Raw genomic sequence first — 21,083 nt, forward strand, 5'->3', positions numbered from 1 at the left:
GGACCATTTCATTCAGTAAAATATGAATAAGAGCTTGAGATTCTGAATCATTTAGGTAAAAAGTCTCCAAGGGGTGCACGCAATTGCCGAAAAAAATCCCTTTATTTTTTAAAGATACCTTTGCCAATTTCCCGTACAGAACGTATCAGTCCGCAGGAAAATAATCCAAGTAAATTGATGAATTTTTCGGTAAAACCAACGCCAGCGTAAAACCATTACCTCTTCGACCTCCTGATCATGATAGGTGTTCACGTTTGCGAAAACTATGGAGGTTAACGATGTCGGCCGAATGCTTTTTTGATTTTTTCCGTTGTTGATTATTAAAAGTACAAACAATATAATAATATGTGTTTTTTTTTTAAATGTCCCTCGTTAAAAGTCCAATAACGCAGTCGCTTTTGCATCCATATCTTTGAAAATCGGGCCTGATTTAACTTGTGATATTATAAGCAAGCTATTAAGATGTGTTAGGCCTTTCAATACTGACGGTGCCAATGTCAAGAATGCGATATCAGTGGTTCTGGAAAACTTGCTTAAAATTTACCATTTTTATATATCATAGGTTGAGGTCAAAAAATTTGTAGAGGAGAAAAAGATAGAGCAAGCTGAGTGTATCTTCTTGCGCAAGCCTAATAGCGAAGTCGAAATTCCTTCCAAAGAGAGGAAGAATGAGGACGAGAAAGAAAGGTAAAGTAATTATAGGCCCCAGATCCCGTCTGGGGACTATATTGTTATCACTGGAATTCTCGAAACTGTTATTTTCTTCCACCAACACATTTATTGCGGTAGTCCAGCAAAACGGCTACATAAACCAGAAATCAATCACCCTTACACCACCAAACCCAATTCCATATAAGGACTATCGCAAAAGTATTTTTTAAATCCTGAGTATTTCGATACTTTTGAAGCATTTTTGCTGAGATATCGTCTGATCGTCTTCTCCCAACATGCCCAAGCTGCGATTCAATCTGACATGCGCTGTGACATGCGCAGAGGCGAGACGCTGATATATTAGCATAAGCTCCGCCCCGTCATAATGACGTCATTATTCTCAGGAGTTGGTCGAGCGATGGGACGATGGAGGTATTATAAAGAAACCCAATTCGATTCATGGACTATCGCAAAAAGATTTTTCAAAACTCAGAATATTTCGATGCTTTAGATGCGTTTTTATGACTCCAACTCCTCCCTCTCTGGGAGCTGGAGTCAGTATTGTTTTCGCTCAGGTTTCTCGTCCAATCACGTGACCTCTCCAACACTCGATAATGCACTCTTTTCGTCCACGTTTTAGGCCAATCTTCGGCATGAACATGAAATCTAATAAGCGCAGTACTTAAATCAGATGTTTCTCTCGCCTTGAAAACATTCCTGGGTAAAATCCATTGAGATTAGCCGAGTTAATCTACTTTTTCTCTGATTAAAATCTCTGCCGCTGAATTCTATAAATAGAAACTATTAACATCGCGGCAGTGTGGTTCCCATTGTGCGCCCTCCCACTTCACACCATGTCTGGAAGTTTTACGGAGAGGGAGGGCGTGCGGTAAGAAGAATGGCCAAAATGACGTCACGTTTTCCTGTCAATGCCTCTTGCCGGACCAGTCAAGCATTGGGAAAGCATCTTTAATTCAGACAACGTTAGAACTAAAGTAAAAGCAGATTTCACCACTAACCAGTCAAATCGGAATACGACGGCGCAAAATGTTCTCGCTTTCTACTCTGTTGACATGACGACTACCTGGGGACTATCAAATTTGCTACCAGCAAATTTCGGAATTCTAGTATTTTATTCTGATTCTGCACAGGTGCAACTGACCATCAGTCCCTTCAAACGCTTTCGAAAGCGTTCGAAGGGACTATTTGGCCCCTCAAATTTACCAGCCAACTTCTTTCTCTTCTTCTTATACGATCCGTCTTGAACGTGTATGGTTAGTGAGGCTAATCCAACGAAAAAACGAAAAGAAACGAAAAGAAACAAACGATTAGTGAGGTTTGAGTTAGACCAAGGATCGAACCCGGGATTACCTATTCGAAATGCCGACGACATTGTCTCCTCACACAGCCATTGTGGCTTTCAGAGCGCGAACGCCGATGGCCAACAACAAATCCCCTGGTAATGAATATTTTCGTTTGTTATATCTTGTACCATGAAAATCGTATATTCCCACAAGTGTAAAAAAGGTCCAAAATCAACATCTCCTAAAAGTTGAAATTGAAACCACGGACGGTCCGTGTTGAAACAAAATTTCCCAGACTTAATAAAAAAGATTATAGCTCTCCATGCAAAAACACAAGGCGAATAATCATGATATTCAAGGAAAATTACGACGGAAACGACGACTTAAAGGATAGAAATCCCACAATAACCAATTAAAGAAAACATTTTCATTTATAAAATCGGTATTTTGATGCTTTACAATTGGTCCAAATCGTCAGTGAGATGAAATTCTAACAGGTCAACGTGGTTTAAGGCATGGATGGAGGTTTTACCATCGTACAGTAATAAGGCTGTTTTTAACACCTCGATATTATTAACGATGACTTTGCTCCTATTCAAATGGAGCAAATCAGATGTTGATTTCGACGCTTGCAGAAGCGGTACCTACCCCTTTTACATGGACATCAATGTCTCAAGAAAGACTGGTCGTTTTGTGCCCCACCCTCACGGTATGGGTGACCAATACCTCCAGTTAGGTATCAATTCCTTAAACCACTTTGATAAAGATCGTCTGCTGGCCGAGGGGCGGGGGGGGGGGGGGCACGAAATACCCATCGTACAGCAAAACTGTAACACCGCCCTGACTGTATATCGAAACGAAATTCATTTGTCCTGTAAGTGGATTTTCATACTAGTCTTTTCCGCATCATCAATATTGCAGAACCCTTATGCATGCTGCGTGTGAATTTCAAACGCCACTGAAATTGTTTTCTCTATGAACAGACTTTGCGAACCTCACGGCCTGGCGATTTCAGAACATATTAGAAGTCGGAATGCGAAGCGTGACGATAGTCCTGAATGCGATACAGATTGGACAACGACAAAATGCTATGGTCAAACATACAACTCATCGTCACCGGTAGGTACTTAACTAGTGTTCATTTCTAAAAATTCACGGTAATATTGGGTAATTGAGAAAAAAATTGCTGTCTTTAAAGTCCTATATCCAGCAGATGGATTGACAAAAGTGTCCACAATTTGAAGCAATCTCGCGTCATATCTCGTCTTAATTTCAGCAATTAGAACTATTGAACAGTAACGGCATTGGTAGGACGCCACAAAAATCGCAGTGTCAATGACTTACCAATTTCAAAAAAAATGTGTCTCTGATAACTTTTAGATAAAAAGCCTCGGGATCACAAAGAAAAAAAATCATCGACATTTTACCTCGAGACATATGTTTGATTGTTTTATCGCAGATTAGGCTAGTAACGTGATCATATGCATGATTGGATGCCAGTGATGTGACATCATCAATATGTCTGAACGCTTAGGTTTCATAGATGAGTCACGCGTAAATACTTTAACTTGGAAAATGGCCCATATTTTCTATATTTATTATCATTTTTTATTGCCAATTTGTGATTAATGCAGTAGAGTAGACCATACAGCCCCGAAGGATATCCATACACTTCATACACTACACATTGGTGTTAACTCCAGCCAGTTCTATAACCAGTTTAATCCATCGTCAAATTGTCTCGGTGAAAACAGGCTTGTGAGGTCGAGCAAAGCTAAGCAACAAATTGTCAGCGGAATCCTCTCTGAGATCTCTAGTTCGCTCTAAATAAGAATTGATGTGCGCAACAACACACAAGGCTCTATTATCAGGAAAGACCACTAATTCTACAGTAGAAGAGTGACAACCTGGCCTGCTTTGTTTCAAGAGAGAATCTCTATAAAAGCTGCACCTATTCTCACTAAGGGAACACGCGGAAACCGTTAGTTTGCTATAAAGTGTTTGTTGACGCTGTTCTGTCAACATGGCCAGTAACATTGTAAGTTTTAAGGTCAGAACCTACAGGCTAATGTCCGGAGACAAATCCAAGTCGAGAGGTAGCTCAGATTTTCCGAATACGAAATTTTCATGTCCCACTATGGCAAGCCGTTTGCTTCAAAAAGTCGAGATGATTTTTTTTAAGTCGAGATTTTTTTTTTCAAGTCAAGAAAAAATATTTCAAGTCAAGAAATTTCTTCAAAAAGTTGAGATTAGTATTTTCAAGTTTACACATTTTTTTTCAATTCTACAAGTTTTTTTTTAAGTCGACTTTTTAAATATATATACATATTTTGTTTTTAGTAAAAAAAATTTGTTTTCGTTAATTTTTTTATATACAACTTATCAGTTGATTATTTTTCTAATTCTTAAAAAAAAATTTTCAAGTCGATAAAAAGTTATTGCAAATGACAAATTTCCTATTCAACAAAAAAAAACACATTCGAGACAGAAAAATAAGTCGAACATTATGACGTCATCACTTTTCGTGTACAGTATGTCGACTCGTCCCCAGCCGTTCTCTTGCTGACTTCGCATTCTAATGCCCACATATATACATAGCAGGGGACCAGTCTATACAGTATGCAAGATGGCAGGAGGCGATGTTGTTGACATTGCCGAGTGTCTGCGTCAGTGTCCCGCTTTGGTCCGGCGATCTGAAAGGGCCAGACAATCATTAGATCAAAACAAACTAGAGAACTGTTCCAGGCTACTAGATGACATTCTAGGAATTCTGAGTGCGCTGTATATACGTGCATGCGATCACTTCGGTGCCGGTTCCGTTTTGGCAGAAGATTTTGCGGAGGTCTTGGTGCATATGCACAGCACTAACGATCAGGTATTGCACGCGATAGAGGGTTTGCAGAATAACACGACACACGGGCCTGATCGCGGCTGGCCAGGTGTTGAATTGGAACAGCGCGCGCAATGTACACAAAAACGGATGACGTCATAATGTTCGACTTTATTTTTGTAGCGCTCGACTGATTATTTTCTCGTGTACGAAATTTTTACTCGAGTATGAAATTTTTACTTTCGACACTATTTCGGTATATCATTATTATATTTTAGAAACACTATTTTTATTTTTATAATCATTTTTTTCTCGCAGTGAAATTTTTATTAATTGATTCAACTTCAATAAGTTAAATGAGAAGAAAAATAAATATCTCGACTTGAAAAAAAAATTAATTTCAAATTTTTTTTCTTGACTTGAAAAAAAATATCTTGACTAGAAAAAAATCATTTCGACTAGAAAAAAAATCATTTCGACTAGAAAAAAAATCATTTCGACTTTTTGAAGCAAACGGCTTGCCATAGATAAGTTGTATATAAAAAAATTAATGAAAATTTTTTTACTTAAAAAAAAAATATGTATATATATTTAAAAAGTCGACTTAAAAAAAAACTTGTAGAATTGAAAAAAAAAATATGTAAACTTGAAAATACTAATCTCAACTTTTTGAAGAAATTTCTTGACTTGAAATATTTTTTCTTGACTTGAAAAAAAAAATCTCGACTTGAAAAAAATCATCTCGACTTTTTGAAGCAAACGGCTTGCCATACAGTACGCTAGTGTTGATTTAGCAGTTGTTTTGGCGAATACATTTTTTTTGGAGTTTCAGAAACCTGGAGCGCTACTCAATAGGCGGCTAACAAGAAACTACGCATTTTACTGTTGTAGCCGACGTATGTGTACACTGAACTTGGGATGTGCGTCGGCCCCGTGTTGAAAGTTGGTGCGTTTTTCGCTGATTTGTGCAAAATTCAACATATCTCAAAAGTTCAATGGTTGACCCTCGATATTTTTTTGATTTTTGTGTAGCGTAAGCAACAGTCTTTCACGAGAGAATGGTCACTGTAAGAATTATTCAGGAAGAAACGTATAATATTTGGGGTTTTCCCTGATTGTCCGGCCCAATTGGCAACATTGCCATTTGGGATGGTGAACAGAGCTAGGAGCAAATGCGACGCTTATGATTTATTTAAAGAAATAAAATGCCCGATTTAACATCCTGCAGAATCAGGGGAATCGGGCGTTTCCAGTGATATACGACACAAATGGGAGTAGTATATGGGCTACTTGGGGAAAATTATGAACTTTTGACCTAGTGACCTAGTGACCTACTGACCTACTTTGTGTGTGAGAAGTTTGAAAGTTGACCTGACCTAGTGACCTAGTTTGGATATGGTGTAAAATCTCCAGAGTGGGTCATGGCCTAGTAACCTACTTTGGATATTTAGATAGGCTAACAACTTTCACTTTTTATAGTGGTCCTATATACCTTTGTCTACTGTTTGCCAGTTCGTCATGATGTGGTCAGATTTGGGGGCTGCAATTAATATTAAAAGACGTTCTGGAATCTCTACAATCAAGTATAAACTAGTCAAGATTGGGATATGTCTCATTTCTATTGTATTGCATATTATAGGTCTTTATTTATTACAGGTCTTTATTGCATATTATAGGCCATTCCTTTATCTATCACCATATAGATAGCGAAGAAAATTTTTCTTTCGGGACATTTAAGGCTGTTACACCGGCACTAATGAAGTTCGCTGATGAGATTCTGTGCTGCGGACTGTCGAATCGGTTAGAACAAGGAATACAGAGCAGTCTATTGAGAACAGGCAGTGCACATGGCGGTGTCCCATTTGAATATACCCAGTTTGCATACGTTATTGAGTTTGTACATAATATGTACAAACTCAATAACGTATAATACATATTATGTATATGATGCTTCCGTCAGAGTGCGGGCTCTACAATATCGCAAGGCACAGCTTGCACTCGTTTCGTCAGTACCCTGCAAACAAAAGATTTTCATCGCAACGTCTCGCAATTATGGCTGCGATTAGCAATACAAATACCACTCGTCTGGGGGTAAAACCGGTAATTGCTATGTAACTTGATCATTGCAGGGCGCAGCTATTAAATACCGATTGTTGACTGTCGCAATAGAGAGATTTTTCCGGCTCGAATGGTCGCAGGTCGCAGCAACAAAAACCGTCCCTTTGAAGGACGCTTTCGGTTAAAATTATTAGATTCTATTAGATATTTATATCTAAAAAACCCCGGTTTACTTTGCCCGATCCTTTTATTCGCGTCTTTGATACTGATCAATATGGCTACATTGGGCGTCTATAAACCTAAGTCCTAAGACCTAAGACTTTATAAATTTAAGACTCAGCTATAAAACTAAGACCCATAGGACTATGAAACTAAGACCCAACTAGAAAACTATGACCCACAGGACTAGAAAACTAAGACCAAACTAGAAACTAAGACCAAACTAGAAAACTAAGACCCATAGGACTAAAAAACTATGACCCAATTATAAAACTCCAATAATATCATTTCCCACCAAATATGTTGCGGTGGATGGATAAGGCTGAGCTATTTCCCTATGCTGCAACCCTGTTTTTGTCACCTAAACCCGTCTCGAGCCTCTGCTGGTAATGAAGTCATTTTTTTCCAATCGGTTTTAAAACACAAGGTTCTCAGATTTCCAATGACATGCATTATGTGAATATGCAAGCTTTCCTTTCATGGAGAAATTTCCGCTGGACAGTTCAAGTTCAGCCTTTTTTACAATGCAACAGGCATCAAATAGCAATTTGCGCCCCCGACTTTTCATCAAATGTGACATCTTCTTCACCCCAGACACCAAGAGCCGAAAAGTTCCAAGTGGTATGGACAAGTAGACAAATAAATCTTTCTAATGACACCTTTCTCTAAACAATGCCATGTGTCTGAGGCTGGAGACAATCGCACTTTGTAAAGTGACTTGAAATGTACAAAAATACTCTGTTTCGAATTCTGTGGGTGATGAATAATGGAGCTTTTATGTAAGTACATTTCTTAATTCTTCTTTGTGACATTTCTCTGCATTTTTTTCACTTTGTCAACTGAATGTGTTCCTTAGCTGATGTACCTTGTGCCAAATTTAAAAAAATGCTCTTTGTTTGCAGGAAAAACAACGATGCCCCCAAACTTGAGGAAGAGATGGCGCGTGGATTATACAGATTAAACCGAACTTTTCTATATCGAAACAAATGGTTCAAGAAAAGGGACAATCAGACCAAAATTCTCGTAGGATGGAGTAATGGTTACGATGAGTGGAAGCCAGAATCAGAAATAGTTTGCAGACCAAAACCTCTATATGCTACATTATTATTGAATGTCAAGTATAGATAGAACAAGATATGGTTAATAAAGCAGCAACTCAAGTGAACTCTATATCATATTCACTTTATCAGCATTGACCTTGATTATATAACAGTCAGCGAATACCACAATAACTTAGGATATGACTATAGTCAGCTCAGCCAGATTCTGCTCTACTGTATACATAGGTTTTCGATATGAAAAAAATGTCAAAAAGGGGTGTTTTTCTGAGACATCCCAAGAAAATCCACAAAATGGGGTCTTTTGGGCTGAAATTGGTGAAAATAGCTCGGGAAAGTGGGTTAAATATATATTACTTCTACGAATGTGATGAATATTGGCCATAAGATGTTTTTTGAGCTAATTAAAAGACTCTTATATTCTCTCCGAAATTCTGTAAAGGCCTTAGTTTTTTTAGTTCTATGGGTCTTAATTTTCTAGTTGGGTTTTAGTCTTATTGTCCTATGGATCTAAGTTTTATAGTTGGGTTTTAGTTTTATAGTCCTCTGGGTCTGAGTTTTATAGTTGGGTCTAAGTTTTATAGATTCTTAGGTCTTGGGTTTAAAAACACCCGGCTACATTGGGTTAAATTGCTTTTTGTCATTTTTAGGAAAACCGAGACAGAAGATGATGATGATTACGATATGCAGACTGGACAAATAAATACAATGCTCTGGTAAGCTTTTATGTATCGTGCAGTAATCTTAAAAATGAAATTTAATTGATCCAACCGCCTAAGATACTGTAGTCCCAACACTCATAGGAATAAAGGTATTTTCAGAAACCTTAAAGTGAGTATTTAGACCTAGAATTTGATCTCAAAAATTGAATAATCAAAAATTATTCGACCTTGGCAAAAATAAGAGTAAATAAGATACAATGGTAACGCTGACATCGTTAGGTCACTGGTGATACGTTTTCGTGTACAGTCCTACCAAAAAGTGAATGTCCACCGTTTTTTAAAAATAACACAGAGATAAAAAATAAGATATTTGAATGCAGTTTCCAGCAGAGTATAGTATATTTAGTTGGTCATATATCTGTTGTAATATGATGCACCTAATACGTCACACCTGTGCTTCAGAGCACGAAACAAAACGGACAGATAATCAATGATTGAAAATTTGGTAGGAACTCATGACGTTAATGGGTTACTACATTTACCTTACCACATCCCAGTTACAATTTTTTTTCTGTTTTAAACAATCAGGGGGCAGATCAACTTTGGATCGCCAAGTCAAAATCCGGCTCAGTTTGCAACGGATAGACTGAATGATGCTGCTGAGAGTTTGCAGAAAATAATGGCGGACCTGAAAGAGCAATTGCGAAGACGTGACGGCGAGGAAGCAAACGAAATCGAACCTAAACACGGCGAACTGCCCTGCTGCAGAATCAGAACTGACCTTTATTTTCCGGGTCCGTTCCACACCCCTCGTCTGAACTATCAGCAAAGTGAAAGGTCACTACATGAAGATTAACCTCCTTTTGACCAATTGTTTCATTCTTTGTCGTAACTCAATCACAATATTGTATATGCCCATCTGACATGCTTTAATTTGAAGAGCTCTTCATGTGGTCTTACCAGAGAAAAATATCATCACCCTGAATGAAAGGGAGAACATATAGCCCCTGGAACGTATAGCTGCTAGCAGAGAACTAAATAATAGACAAAATTTGCTCGTTTTTTTTTCGCGCTCGTCACAATCATACTGGTTACCGCGAATCTAGCCAGTTTTTATTTATTTGGTCAAGTCACAGCACGTCAAGACCTGTATCTCTGAAGAAAGGTCCTCGGCAGCACTATCGATCCTGACACCTGGAGTACGCCTGGGGCGACTCTGGAAATCACCACAGGCCAATTTTTCAACGCATCACCATTGAGTTGCACATTTGAAATTCGATTTGGCACAAACCGAACAGTGTTTCTAAACGTGACAGCTTGTAAAATGAAGCTTGGTCATCTTGGCTGGAAGGCAGTGCATATGTCATGCGTCAAACCAGGACTGAGCGACAAAGAGAAATGGCTATTCGACCACGCCCATCTCAGCTACTTATAATTGAAATAGGCACAAAACGTAGGTTGCGAATTGATACTGATTGATTCTAACCAGTATTATTCGTCTAGACTGCGTAATTCATACTATTTGTTGTTGTTGTTTTTTTTAAGCTAATTTACTGTTTTGAAGAATGACAAGCAATGTATGTGATGAGCAGGTTTCATTGAAATTCGAAGCAGAAGTTGCTCAGAAATCATCGGAGATGTACCAGCAAAACTACAGCCACCGCTACATGGCGCCGACTGTCACTTGGGTCTTGCATTATTGTGACATGCCGTCAACTTTTGTCTTAGTTTTGACGCCATGTTGACGTCATGTTACCATTTAACAGGCTGTGTATAGAACTAAGACTTCAGACCTCTATACAACTGAAACCCACTACCATACCAAGATCCCGATGCACCTTAACCAATATCCTCCTATACTACAAGACCCTTGAGAAAAATGCTTCTCTCTCATCTTTGGGTGGTGGGTCTTAGTTTTATTTGTTTTTAAACATGACTTTTCTCTAGATTTCAAGCATAGTTTTCAAGTTCGATGAGCACAGTCATTACTGAGGTGTTGTTCAGGTGTTTTGTTATCGGTACCGGTAGTTGTCAAGTTGATAAGTTTTGATAATGAAAGATATCAGTGAGGTCATTCTTAGAGGGGGTCTTAATTTCAGGTTTGTTATAGTTTTATAGCATAAAATATGTGGTGTTAGTTTTAGAGTTGAGTCTTGCATATAGTTTTATTGCTTAGATGGTATTAGTTTTATTTAAATTTAAACATCACTAATTATGTAGTTATTCAAGCATAGTTTTCATGTTGTGATGATACACAGCCATTACTAAGGCGTTATTCATCGGGTCTTAGTTTTACAGCTTAAGGGGGTTTTGCTTTATGGATTCCCAAAGTGTTTAAAATACTAGACATTCAAGGGTACCGGTCGTTTTGAAGAGATAAGACACCACAGGTGGGCGCATTTGGCTTTGTGCAAGCACTTCCGCCAATGAGAGAGGATGTTTCAGGGGTTTGTGTGCAGGGAACAGAAGCAAACATCAACCCCTGATTTCATCTGGGCTGTGGTTGATATAAATTAGTCAGAGAGGCTATTGGTCGTATGCTAATTATTTTGGCGGATGACAAAATCCCTGACATCTGATTGACTCTTTTAAATATGACCTATTCATGTCATTGAATAATTTCCTGTTCCTAAAACAGGAACTGACCAATCTAAAGGACAATACTATCAAAATTTGGTACTCGTTGGTATATATGATAACAAGGATATCAGATTAACATTATGCACAAACAGACGATTTATTTGATCAACAAAAAACATAGCTACATGTATGTTCGTTTCAGCGTTTTCTCTATATAATACGCAACAATCAAAGATTGAGTCAATGACGTCACGTTAACGTCAGACATTAAGGTGTCAGTTATGTGATCTTTCCAAAATTTGTCAGAAATCGACATGAGTATCTGGTATCTGGTAGATGTTGTACCTATTTGTAAAGGTAGTTAATAAAACTTGGAATCAGTGAAACCATGTAACCTGTGCTAAACCATGGAATCAGTCCTAAAAATGTATAAAAACATGAAATAATGCCATTGGAACCTGAGGTGGTTACGAATCAATATTTGGAGCTTACTTTTACATGATCAGATCGGAATTTGACGGTAGTTTAGAAATCAGTCGCATTTCCGATTCAATAATCTATATTTTAGAACAACCCAGTCATACCTCGCCTCCAGTGTACATTACTGATCTCCCAAATATGGGCATGCACGTCACAACACGCCCACCACACACCCATAATATGCACCAATCAGCGCTCCGCTTACTACGCCACCACACGGGGCCTAATTTAACTACGGAGCGGTGTGATCATACAGGGTGATACAGAGAAGATTGACTACATCATGCAGTACCGGCTGGCACTTATCCGTACATAATCTTAAGCATGACAAGAAACGTATAAGAAGATTTATTACCGAAGGTTTTAGCCGGGTTTGGAGATGAAAACGAGCTCAAAATCACTGAAATCGAGTGGGTTTAACGACAACAATGCATTTCAAATGCATTCCATGATGACGTCAACGTCCACAAAAAGGTGTTTTCTGGAACTACTGGCAAATTGCTATCAAAAAAGTCAGCTGAGACGAGATTGGCAGTTGGAAGGGTATAAATTGTGGAAGGAACGCACCCGATTTCACGCGGTACTTGCAGAGTGATTCCACGGTTTAGTACTGACTATTCCAAGGTTTATCACTGGTTACATGGTTTCACTGATTCCAAGCTTTATCAACTACCAGAAATCAGCGCATTTTGTACCCTGAATTAGGCATAGGTCAACAAAATCTAGCTTTTTCTACTTATTCAAGACAGCTATATCAATTTAAACCTACCAAAAGATTCTTTAAGTTATCATCTAGAAATGTCTACCAGCAAATCCACGTCAAGTGCCACAAAACAGGAATTATTCGCTGTTGAATCTGCCAGAATTTTCAAATTTGTTGTTGTCGTCTGCAAGCGCTCGTGGTAACCATAGTGAACAGTGACTTGCTGACACTGTCCGAATCCCCAAAACTGTACATGGTATATAAAGTAGCATATGGTGAGCCCGTTTTTCGATCACAGAGACCTCACTTTCCATGACCACTGCGATGCTAATATGAGCTGGATATAGCCAACAACTTCACAGGCGTTGCCCTTTTTATCATCTCTGAACGCAGTGTTCAGAGCGCAGTGTTCAGAGGTGATAAAAAGGGCAAACAGGCTACACTTGCCGAACATATCAGAGGGCTGATCGGAGCAATAGCGATGGTCAGCGGCATCACGCTAACTTGTTACCATTGTGCGTACAGTGATGCCGTTTATATATGAGGATAGGTGATAAAGCTTGGAACCAGTGAAACCGTGAAACCAGTGATAAACCTTGGAATCAGTCCTAAAAATGCATAAAAACATGAAATAATGCCATTTGAACCTAAGGTGGCTACGAATCAATATTTCACAGTGATTCCACGGTTTAGTACTGACTATTCCATGGTTTAGCACAGGTTACATGGTTTCACTGATTCCAAGGTTTTTTTTGGTTTTTTTTTGCACCAGATATGAACGCTTCGGCTTTACAGTTGGGTCCCGCGTAAAATTCCCCCAGTCAAGAATCACGGTAAGATTGTTTTAAGAATCTTGACTAAGATAAGATAAGATAAGTAAGAAGCTTCTAACAATATGGTCTTTCGACCTTGGACATTACCTTGGGGAATGGCCGATTTTTCCTTTATTTTAAATAAATGTTGTATTCGTGATGAATGTAATAGTAATAATAATAATAATAATAACAGTCTCTTTTATAGCGCTATTCCATGGACAGAGTCCTTGCTCACAGCGCTCCCTCTCCAAAAGCTCGCACAAACAGCCAGGTCTTTATCGCTCCCTTGAATTTTTCAGTGTCCACAGTGTCCAGAATGTGGCATGGAAGAGTATTCCATAGACGCGGTCCATAACACTTGAAACTACGATCCCCAAAAGAAGTCTTGGTTCTGGGAACCACCAGCTCCGAGAAAGCACCTGATCGGGTTGTGCGAGGAGCAGGTTTCCCAGAAACAAGGTCTCTCAGATACTGGGGAGCTGCACCCTGCACGCACTTGTGCACCTGAAGCAACACCTTAAAGTCAATCCTTTCTGCCACAGGCAGCCAGTGAAGCTTGATCAAAGTGGGTGTTATGTGATCAAACTTCCTGACTCTGCAAACGATGCGAGCAGCAGTATTTTGAACACGCTGTAATGGAGCAAGTGTCTTCTTCGGTAAACCAGCAAGTATAGTATAGACCATGCAGCCTAGACGATTGTCCAAATATACACGTTGTGATCAATTGATACGAAATACTCTAGACTCACCGTTCTAACACCGGTTCATCATCTCGGGGCATGACCACCCCCAGCACAATACGCATTGGACAGGCGAAGGCCCCTTCATACCTGATTAGCTCAGGGCCTATCTGCCCTTGCAGTTTGAAGAAATCGACACAAAAACGTCAAGGGCAAGACATGTTGCATGATCAGAAATGTTATCCAACTTGCTGTCGCCGCGCTACTGGCTATCTCGATTGAACTATATTGAATTGCATCAAATGACAAAAGTCATATTAACATCTTTGGGGGCTTGGTTTGCATATTCCAAAACGGTCGTAGGTCGACGAGTCTAGAGTACAAGTTTTTATTTTTTTCATGTGCGAAATAAAATTTGCTAAAACAAATTAATGTGTCGATGTGATGATTCTGTTGCTTGATTCTGGAGTGTAACACGTGCTCTCTGTCTGGTGTTGCTAGGCGCAACCCTCACCTTCTGTACACTCTGGTGCATGCTGTGACATACCCTTCGGTGATTTTTATGAATACATACCTTCTGTACAGTTTGCAATTGGTTCGTAATGGGAAGTAGTGTTCGAGTAGTCCACACTGCTTGGTTATCACATACTTCTTTTTTTCTGACATTGGGTCGACAGGACGCAATAAACTGGCTTTTCAGAAAAGATTTTTTTTTTCAAATATGAAGACACCATACACATCTACGCCGGAACTGATCGACAATTGCACAAACTTTGTGACTTGATTACCCTGGTGCACGATTACATACAGTTTACGTTTTCACATATAACGCGTCACTGTTCATGTTTCATGCATGACATGAAGAACGAACAAGTCATTTCCAAGGAACCGGCTACATACGATTCACGAAGTCTCTTTTCATCCTCACGTCGTGTTTTCAAGCCTAAGTTAGTTAGTTCGTGACAAGTGACAAAGTGAATCCTGGGCAACGTGACATAGGAATGAATTATTCACTTTTCACTCTTCACGCGTGACTATGGCAAGCCAAAGCGGAATTTATTCAAGACTTTAGAATTACCATTCAAGAAGTAAAATATAAGTTCAAGAAGGAAATATATGTTCAAGACTAAAATATGTTCAACCTTGAATCAAATGTTTTCAACCTTGAATAAAATATGTTCAACCTTGAATAAAATATGTTCAACCTTGAATAAAATATGTCCAACCTTGAACAAAATATATTCAACCTTGAACAAAATATATTCAAGACTCACGTGACCATATTCAAGACGCACGTGACCACAAAATTGATGACGTAGAATCTGTGGTACTTCTGATGCGTTCTGTTTCACGACATGATTGATTGCCTGTATAGCCTAAACACTCAAATATGTCAAAAGACAACGAGAATCCGATACAGTGGTGTCGGCCTTAAGAATGAAAGGTGAGAGGCATTGCGCATTTTGAACCTATAATTTGCCTGATATGTCTGTGAAACATGTATCGACTCTGACATTCACTCGGCATCCATGTCATGATGTGTAGGATTACAGTACATGTCAGGTGTAGGCGGCTTGGTACGTGTACAACCATGTGTCAAAACCTCGTGCGAACAATTCGAGCTCCGAAACGCAACACAAGTACCATGGGTTCGGGAAAGTCCGGACGCGGGTTCGGGAAAGTCCGTAAAGCATCAAAACATGAGCAACTACGTCATCAATTTTGTGGTCACGTGCGTCTTGAATATGGTCACGTGAGTCTTGAATATATTTTGTTCAAGGTTGAATATATTTTGTTCAAGGTTGGACATATTTTATTCAAGGTTGAACATATTTTATTCAAGGTTGAACATATTTTATTCAAGGTTGAAAGCATTTGATTCAAGGTTGAACATATTTTAGTCTTGAACATATATTTCCTTCTTGAACTTATATTTAACTTCTTGAATGGTAATTCTAAAGTCTTGAATAAATTCCGCTTTGGCTTGCCATACGTGACCCATTCACTCTTCACACGTCACGATTCACGCGTCACGATTCATCCGTCCTTTTTCTTGGGTGTGTTACATAGGGTTCACGTTCAACTCGTTCATTTGTCGTTCGAATGGACATATGTAGTCTGATTAGTGAGGACATGCCCAGTACCCACTGAAATGTGCTTCTCCTGCCCACTACGACTTTACCCATTTAGAGCAAATTTCGTGCCCAAAAACATTGCTGTACCAACTCTTGATTGGCCTACATCAGCAACTGTGACTGCTCGGGCAAATCAAATTCCTGGAACTGTGACCATGGTTTTTCAACAGCTCAGCAGTGTTTCTCCCAGCGCCTTTGCCTAACAATACGTCCAAAAGACGTTACGTCGGACGACATACATTATGGACGCCAATTCTAAAATACCTTGGTACCGTAAAGTCAACTTTTAAATGGAAAATGCATAAGCCTCGTTCTGAGAGCGGAGTGTTTTGGACACGCAACCAAGGCAGAGTTCGACTGTAACCCGAGGTTGGACTCGGTCGGGTCGAGCTCCAGTCGAACTTCATTTATTCCGCGGGTACCGACCCGAGTGACGTCATATCTGACCTAGTTAGCTACTCGGGCTCAACCCTCGATGGCATGAGCGTTGAACTCAGCAGACTCGACAAAAACCACGTGACAAAATGGCGGCCTCGAAAACGTAAGGGATAAATTCGTGATTTTTACATTGTTATATCCAAACTGGATGGCAACTTCTCTCATCGATTCTCCCTCGTTGACCATGTACCATAAAAAAAGCAGCAATTGCTTTTCTGGGGGAACAGGTTCTGTACCACCGACATGTTCGGAAACCAGATCGGGATAAAGTTCGGTCAAAAGTGTCTCGAACACCCCCCTTCCAACTCTGAAGTGGGCTCTGAAGTCCTGCAAACTGAATTGCGGGATAACATTTTCTGCAAATCCAGTTATTTTGGGCACCCATTTCCTTCTGGCGAACAAACATAGTGTCCATAAATGTTCTTAACTTGTCAGCTCTACATCTATTGTACTATTGGGAAAAATGAAGTCTAAAAATTCGTATATTGCCGCTATATCCGCCATGTTTAAACAAACCAAATCAACCCGAACCGACTCGACTGCGTTCGCGTGCTACCCCTACTCGACATGCGCATTTAAGGCATGATGTCATCGCCTGAGGAACTCTAAGCCGACCCTAGAGTTACAGTCGAACTCAGCCCAAGATGCTCTACCAAAGTTCCCTCGGGTTGCACTAAAATGTGGAAACCATGCACACGTCACGTCAATGGAATTTAAGCTCACTTCAGAAGTTTGAGGCTCTCAAAACACTGCTTCAAACACAAATCAGTCAAGGAAGCATCAACCACCCTAAGTTTTTTAATGAGCACTATACATATTTGCCGAGAAAAACGCTCCAAATAGCCCATTTGCGCGGATTTTAGCATCACTTGAGCGAGCCGATGCGGACTTCCTATGCGCGCTGTACAAAATGTACACGTCTCATTTTCTGTAACGTTGCCGTAACATAAAGTAAACAACGGCGCTACCGGCGCTCCGGCCGGGCCGGCGATGGATGGAATTTGCCAAATTCGCACATATTCAAGTTATTTTCGTGGCCTATCTTTTTAAGTTTGAAGTATTTTAGAATAGAAATTGAACCCTCGGCTTCGGACCTTGGTTGAGTTACCAAGACACTCTCGGGTGGAGCTAAAATTTCGTCCAAACCCTGTATTTTAGCTCCACCCTCGAGTGTCTTGGTAGGCGAGTGTTTGGACGAAATTTTAGCTCCACCCTCGAGTGTCTTGGTAACTCAACCAAGGTCCTCCGCCTCGGGTTCAATTCCTTAAATATAATCTTGATCAATTAAATTTTACGTCACGCCTGTCGAACAACCCTGGTGAGAAATTTAATAAAAACCTATTTTATTCGAAAAAAGTCGCTGTGTTGTTGTTGAATCTCGGTCCGTTTTAGAAAATGTGCCCAAAATAATGGACATTTATATGGACAAGCAAATTACCGACTTATAGTATGAGTAACAAGGTAGCCCACTAGCGTTTTACAGTAGAAATCGAATTTCTGAATATGCTATGTTCATTACTCATGCCGAAGTATCGCGAATTTAGAACAAGAAAAAAAGAATTAGTGATCGATTACTTCTAATATTGCTGCGGGCAAAAATGTGAATTCAAAAGTGGCACTGAAAAGTATTTGCATCACAATGATTTCAAATCACTATAATTGAACATATATTTGTATGAAGAGTGGTGAAGCTTTTTGCAACCTAGACCAATGGAAGAAAAAACGGCTGCACTCAATTTGAAAAAGCAATCCAGCCAAGAAATTATTGAGAAAACCTCGGCGACACGATCTAAAGACTTTTACCGCGGTGTGCTCCAAGGTGAAGCCATGGTGCAACTCTTCACAGGTGTTGCTTTTCAACTGTATGAGTGTCTCACGGCCAGGTATACTGAACATGACTTCAAGAGTTTCATTAAGCAACGTAACAGGAACATATTACAGAAACGTTTTTCTGGGCCAGCCACTGATTGCTCTCTCTTCGGCCTTAGAAGTCAGGAACATATTCATTTGTAGCATGATGTGTTTGCTATCAAATCAATGCATTACTTTTGAATATACCAGTGCTGAAATGAGATGCCAGTTGGTTGGGAGCAAGATTATTTGTCAGGATGGGTGTGACTCTTTAAGGTTATTTGAAAGGTAAAGTTGAATGTTGATGATAACAACCCAGAATTCAGCTAGCCTAACAATTAGAACACTTTCAAAACGAAGTGAATGCCGACTTCAGGGGTTAGCGTCAGTTCTTTGTTTTCCAGAGTAAAGAATACCACCCTTGAAAGTGGCATTCACTTCATTATTAAAGAGTTCTATAGCATTGCTATAGGAGTTTAAGTTTTATTCAAAATATTGACGCCTGTGGTCAACCTGAGACAGTATACACATTCCTGAGAGAGTTTTTAAGATACATGTATCATAATATCATGGGGAAGGTTATTTCTGGAGATTAAAAAGAGGCAGTGCAAATAGCATGAACGGAATCTAGAGTTACCAGCCTGCTCTAAGTACAGGAAGTAGCAGAGCTCTACAGCATCGCCACTTAAATAGTTCACCATTCTCCCACGAGGGGTGACAAAATCTTCATAATAGATTTGGGCTCTGCTCCCGTTTGTACTTCCTCTTTTTACTCTTCAGAAGTCCTTGATATTTCACGATTACTGTAGGCCTACATAGTGTTTGTCCAAATATTTTTTTCTTTCACCATCAATCTCGGAGGTATCTTGTTTTCTGGTTCTTTATATAGACTTTTTGTAGGATTCAAACAACGTCGGTTATGTATTGCAATCAGTTTATTCTGAGGTTTTTATGTTTCTGTGAGTTACTGATAGTAGTGAAAAGTACATCAACGACGATATCTCCCACTCGAACGTACGGGTACCCCATCTTGGCGCCAGTTGTTTTCAATACACTCAGCCTGTCGATATTTCAAATTGTTTACGAGATAGGAGTAAAACAGCCCGATACCAATATGCGGGTTGGAATCACCTTTTAGAAATGCGAAATATCATATTTCAAAATAATCTGACCAGCAGTTTACAAGCTCGAGTCTAAAATGTTGGGGAGGACGTTATTTTCATATGTTATACTGTATTGTGATTGTTATTAGCCCCGTTTTCGCACTGTTCTTGCTGGCTTTTTAGGTTATTTAGTAAATTATCAATGGAGTGGTTTGGGCCATCCGGCTGTCTCATTCGCTTCACGAACGTTTCAGCAAAAGCAAATGCAATGTTTACCACACAAAGGCTGAGAAATGCAGTGATGTCTATCCAACGGGCGGTGGCGTAGGCAGCGAATATAATCTCTTCATTGGTGGACAGACTGATGTTTCTATCAGGATATATTGCTATTTTGATAATTCAACTGATAGGGGTAGTGAGTATGTCACACTACGAAAAATGAGCTATACAAAGTTTTACAGAAGATCTAAAATAGAGGGACGTCTAGGCTGCAATCAGGCCAGCCAAAGGATTGTCTTCATGAAAATAAGGATAAATCCGCAGGTACGTCATCTTGACCCTCAAAGTATTGACATTGCTCAGCTTCCACACAGCGCGCGTCAATACCTTGACGAAAAAGTACAGCATGCATTTATATGCAATCTATTTCCAAATGAAGTTGATCGGCTATACTCACTCATAAACGGTAGTTGATAAAGCTTGGAATCAGTGAAACCATGTAACCAGTGATAAACCTTGGAATAGTCAGTACTAAACCGTGGAATCACTCTGCAAGTACCGCGTGAAATCGGGTGCGTTCCTTCCACAATTTATATTCATGACGGGCCGCCATTTGCAAATATCTAATTATTGCTCTTCGATGAGATCAAAAGTAAGCTTTTGTGATTGTTTTGTATTCCATATACTAACATAAAACGTTTTTATTAGAAGAATCATTTGTATATATAATGCTCTGATAAAGCTCAGTAGATATGACAAACATGCACACGGGAATCACTAAAAAATGTGTCCGCTTAGAACTGGTTACATCACGAAAATATCTCTACATCCCACGATGCGTACATGAATATGTACGAAATCGCTCAAAGCGAAGGAATTTATTCACATTTTTCATCTCCAAACCCGGCTAAAACCTTCGGTAATAAACCTTCATCTACGTTTCTACTGATGAGCGCCAGCCGGTACTGCATGATGTAGTCAATCTTCTCTGTATCACCCTGTATGATCACACCGCTCCGTAGTTCGTAATAGGCCCCGTGTGGTGGCGTAGTAAGCGGAGCGCTGATTGGTCCATATTATGGGTGTGTGGTGGGCGTCTCGTGACGTGCATGCCTATATTTGGGAGATCAGTAATGTACACTGGAGGAGAGGTATGACTGGGTTGTTCTAAAATATAGATTATTGAATCGGATATGCGACTGATATCTAAACTACCGTCAAATTCCGATCTGATCATATAAAAATAAGCTCCAAATATTGATTCGTAACCACCTTAGGTTCAAATGGCATTATTTCA

General features: G+C 39.5%; 1 protein-coding gene across 2 annotated transcripts in view; it reads left to right on the forward strand.

The window, feature by feature from the left end:
* LOC135488889 (uncharacterized) overlaps positions 1–14,660 on the forward strand; it is a 32,767-nt gene extending 18,107 nt beyond the window's left edge. Inside the window, exons 3-6 of one of the 2 annotated variants that reach the window (XM_064773812.1) lie at positions 563–687; positions 2,939–3,074; positions 8,771–8,836; positions 9,371–14,659. In XM_064773812.1, coding sequence (XP_064629882.1) covers positions 563–687; positions 2,939–3,074; positions 8,771–8,791 — 282 coding nt within the window. In that variant the 3' untranslated portion in view covers positions 8,792–8,836; positions 9,371–14,659. Of the gene's footprint in view, positions 1–562; positions 688–2,938; positions 3,075–8,770; positions 8,837–9,370 lie in introns of both variants that reach the window. The other variant, XM_064773802.1, reaches the window with a different exon arrangement.
* The last annotated feature ends 6,423 nt before the right edge of the window (positions 14,661–21,083 follow it).

This window comes from Lineus longissimus, chromosome 1 (assembly GCF_910592395.1).
Source record: "Lineus longissimus chromosome 1, tnLinLong1.2, whole genome shotgun sequence".
Taxonomy (NCBI): domain Eukaryota; kingdom Metazoa; phylum Nemertea; class Pilidiophora; order Heteronemertea; family Lineidae; genus Lineus; species Lineus longissimus.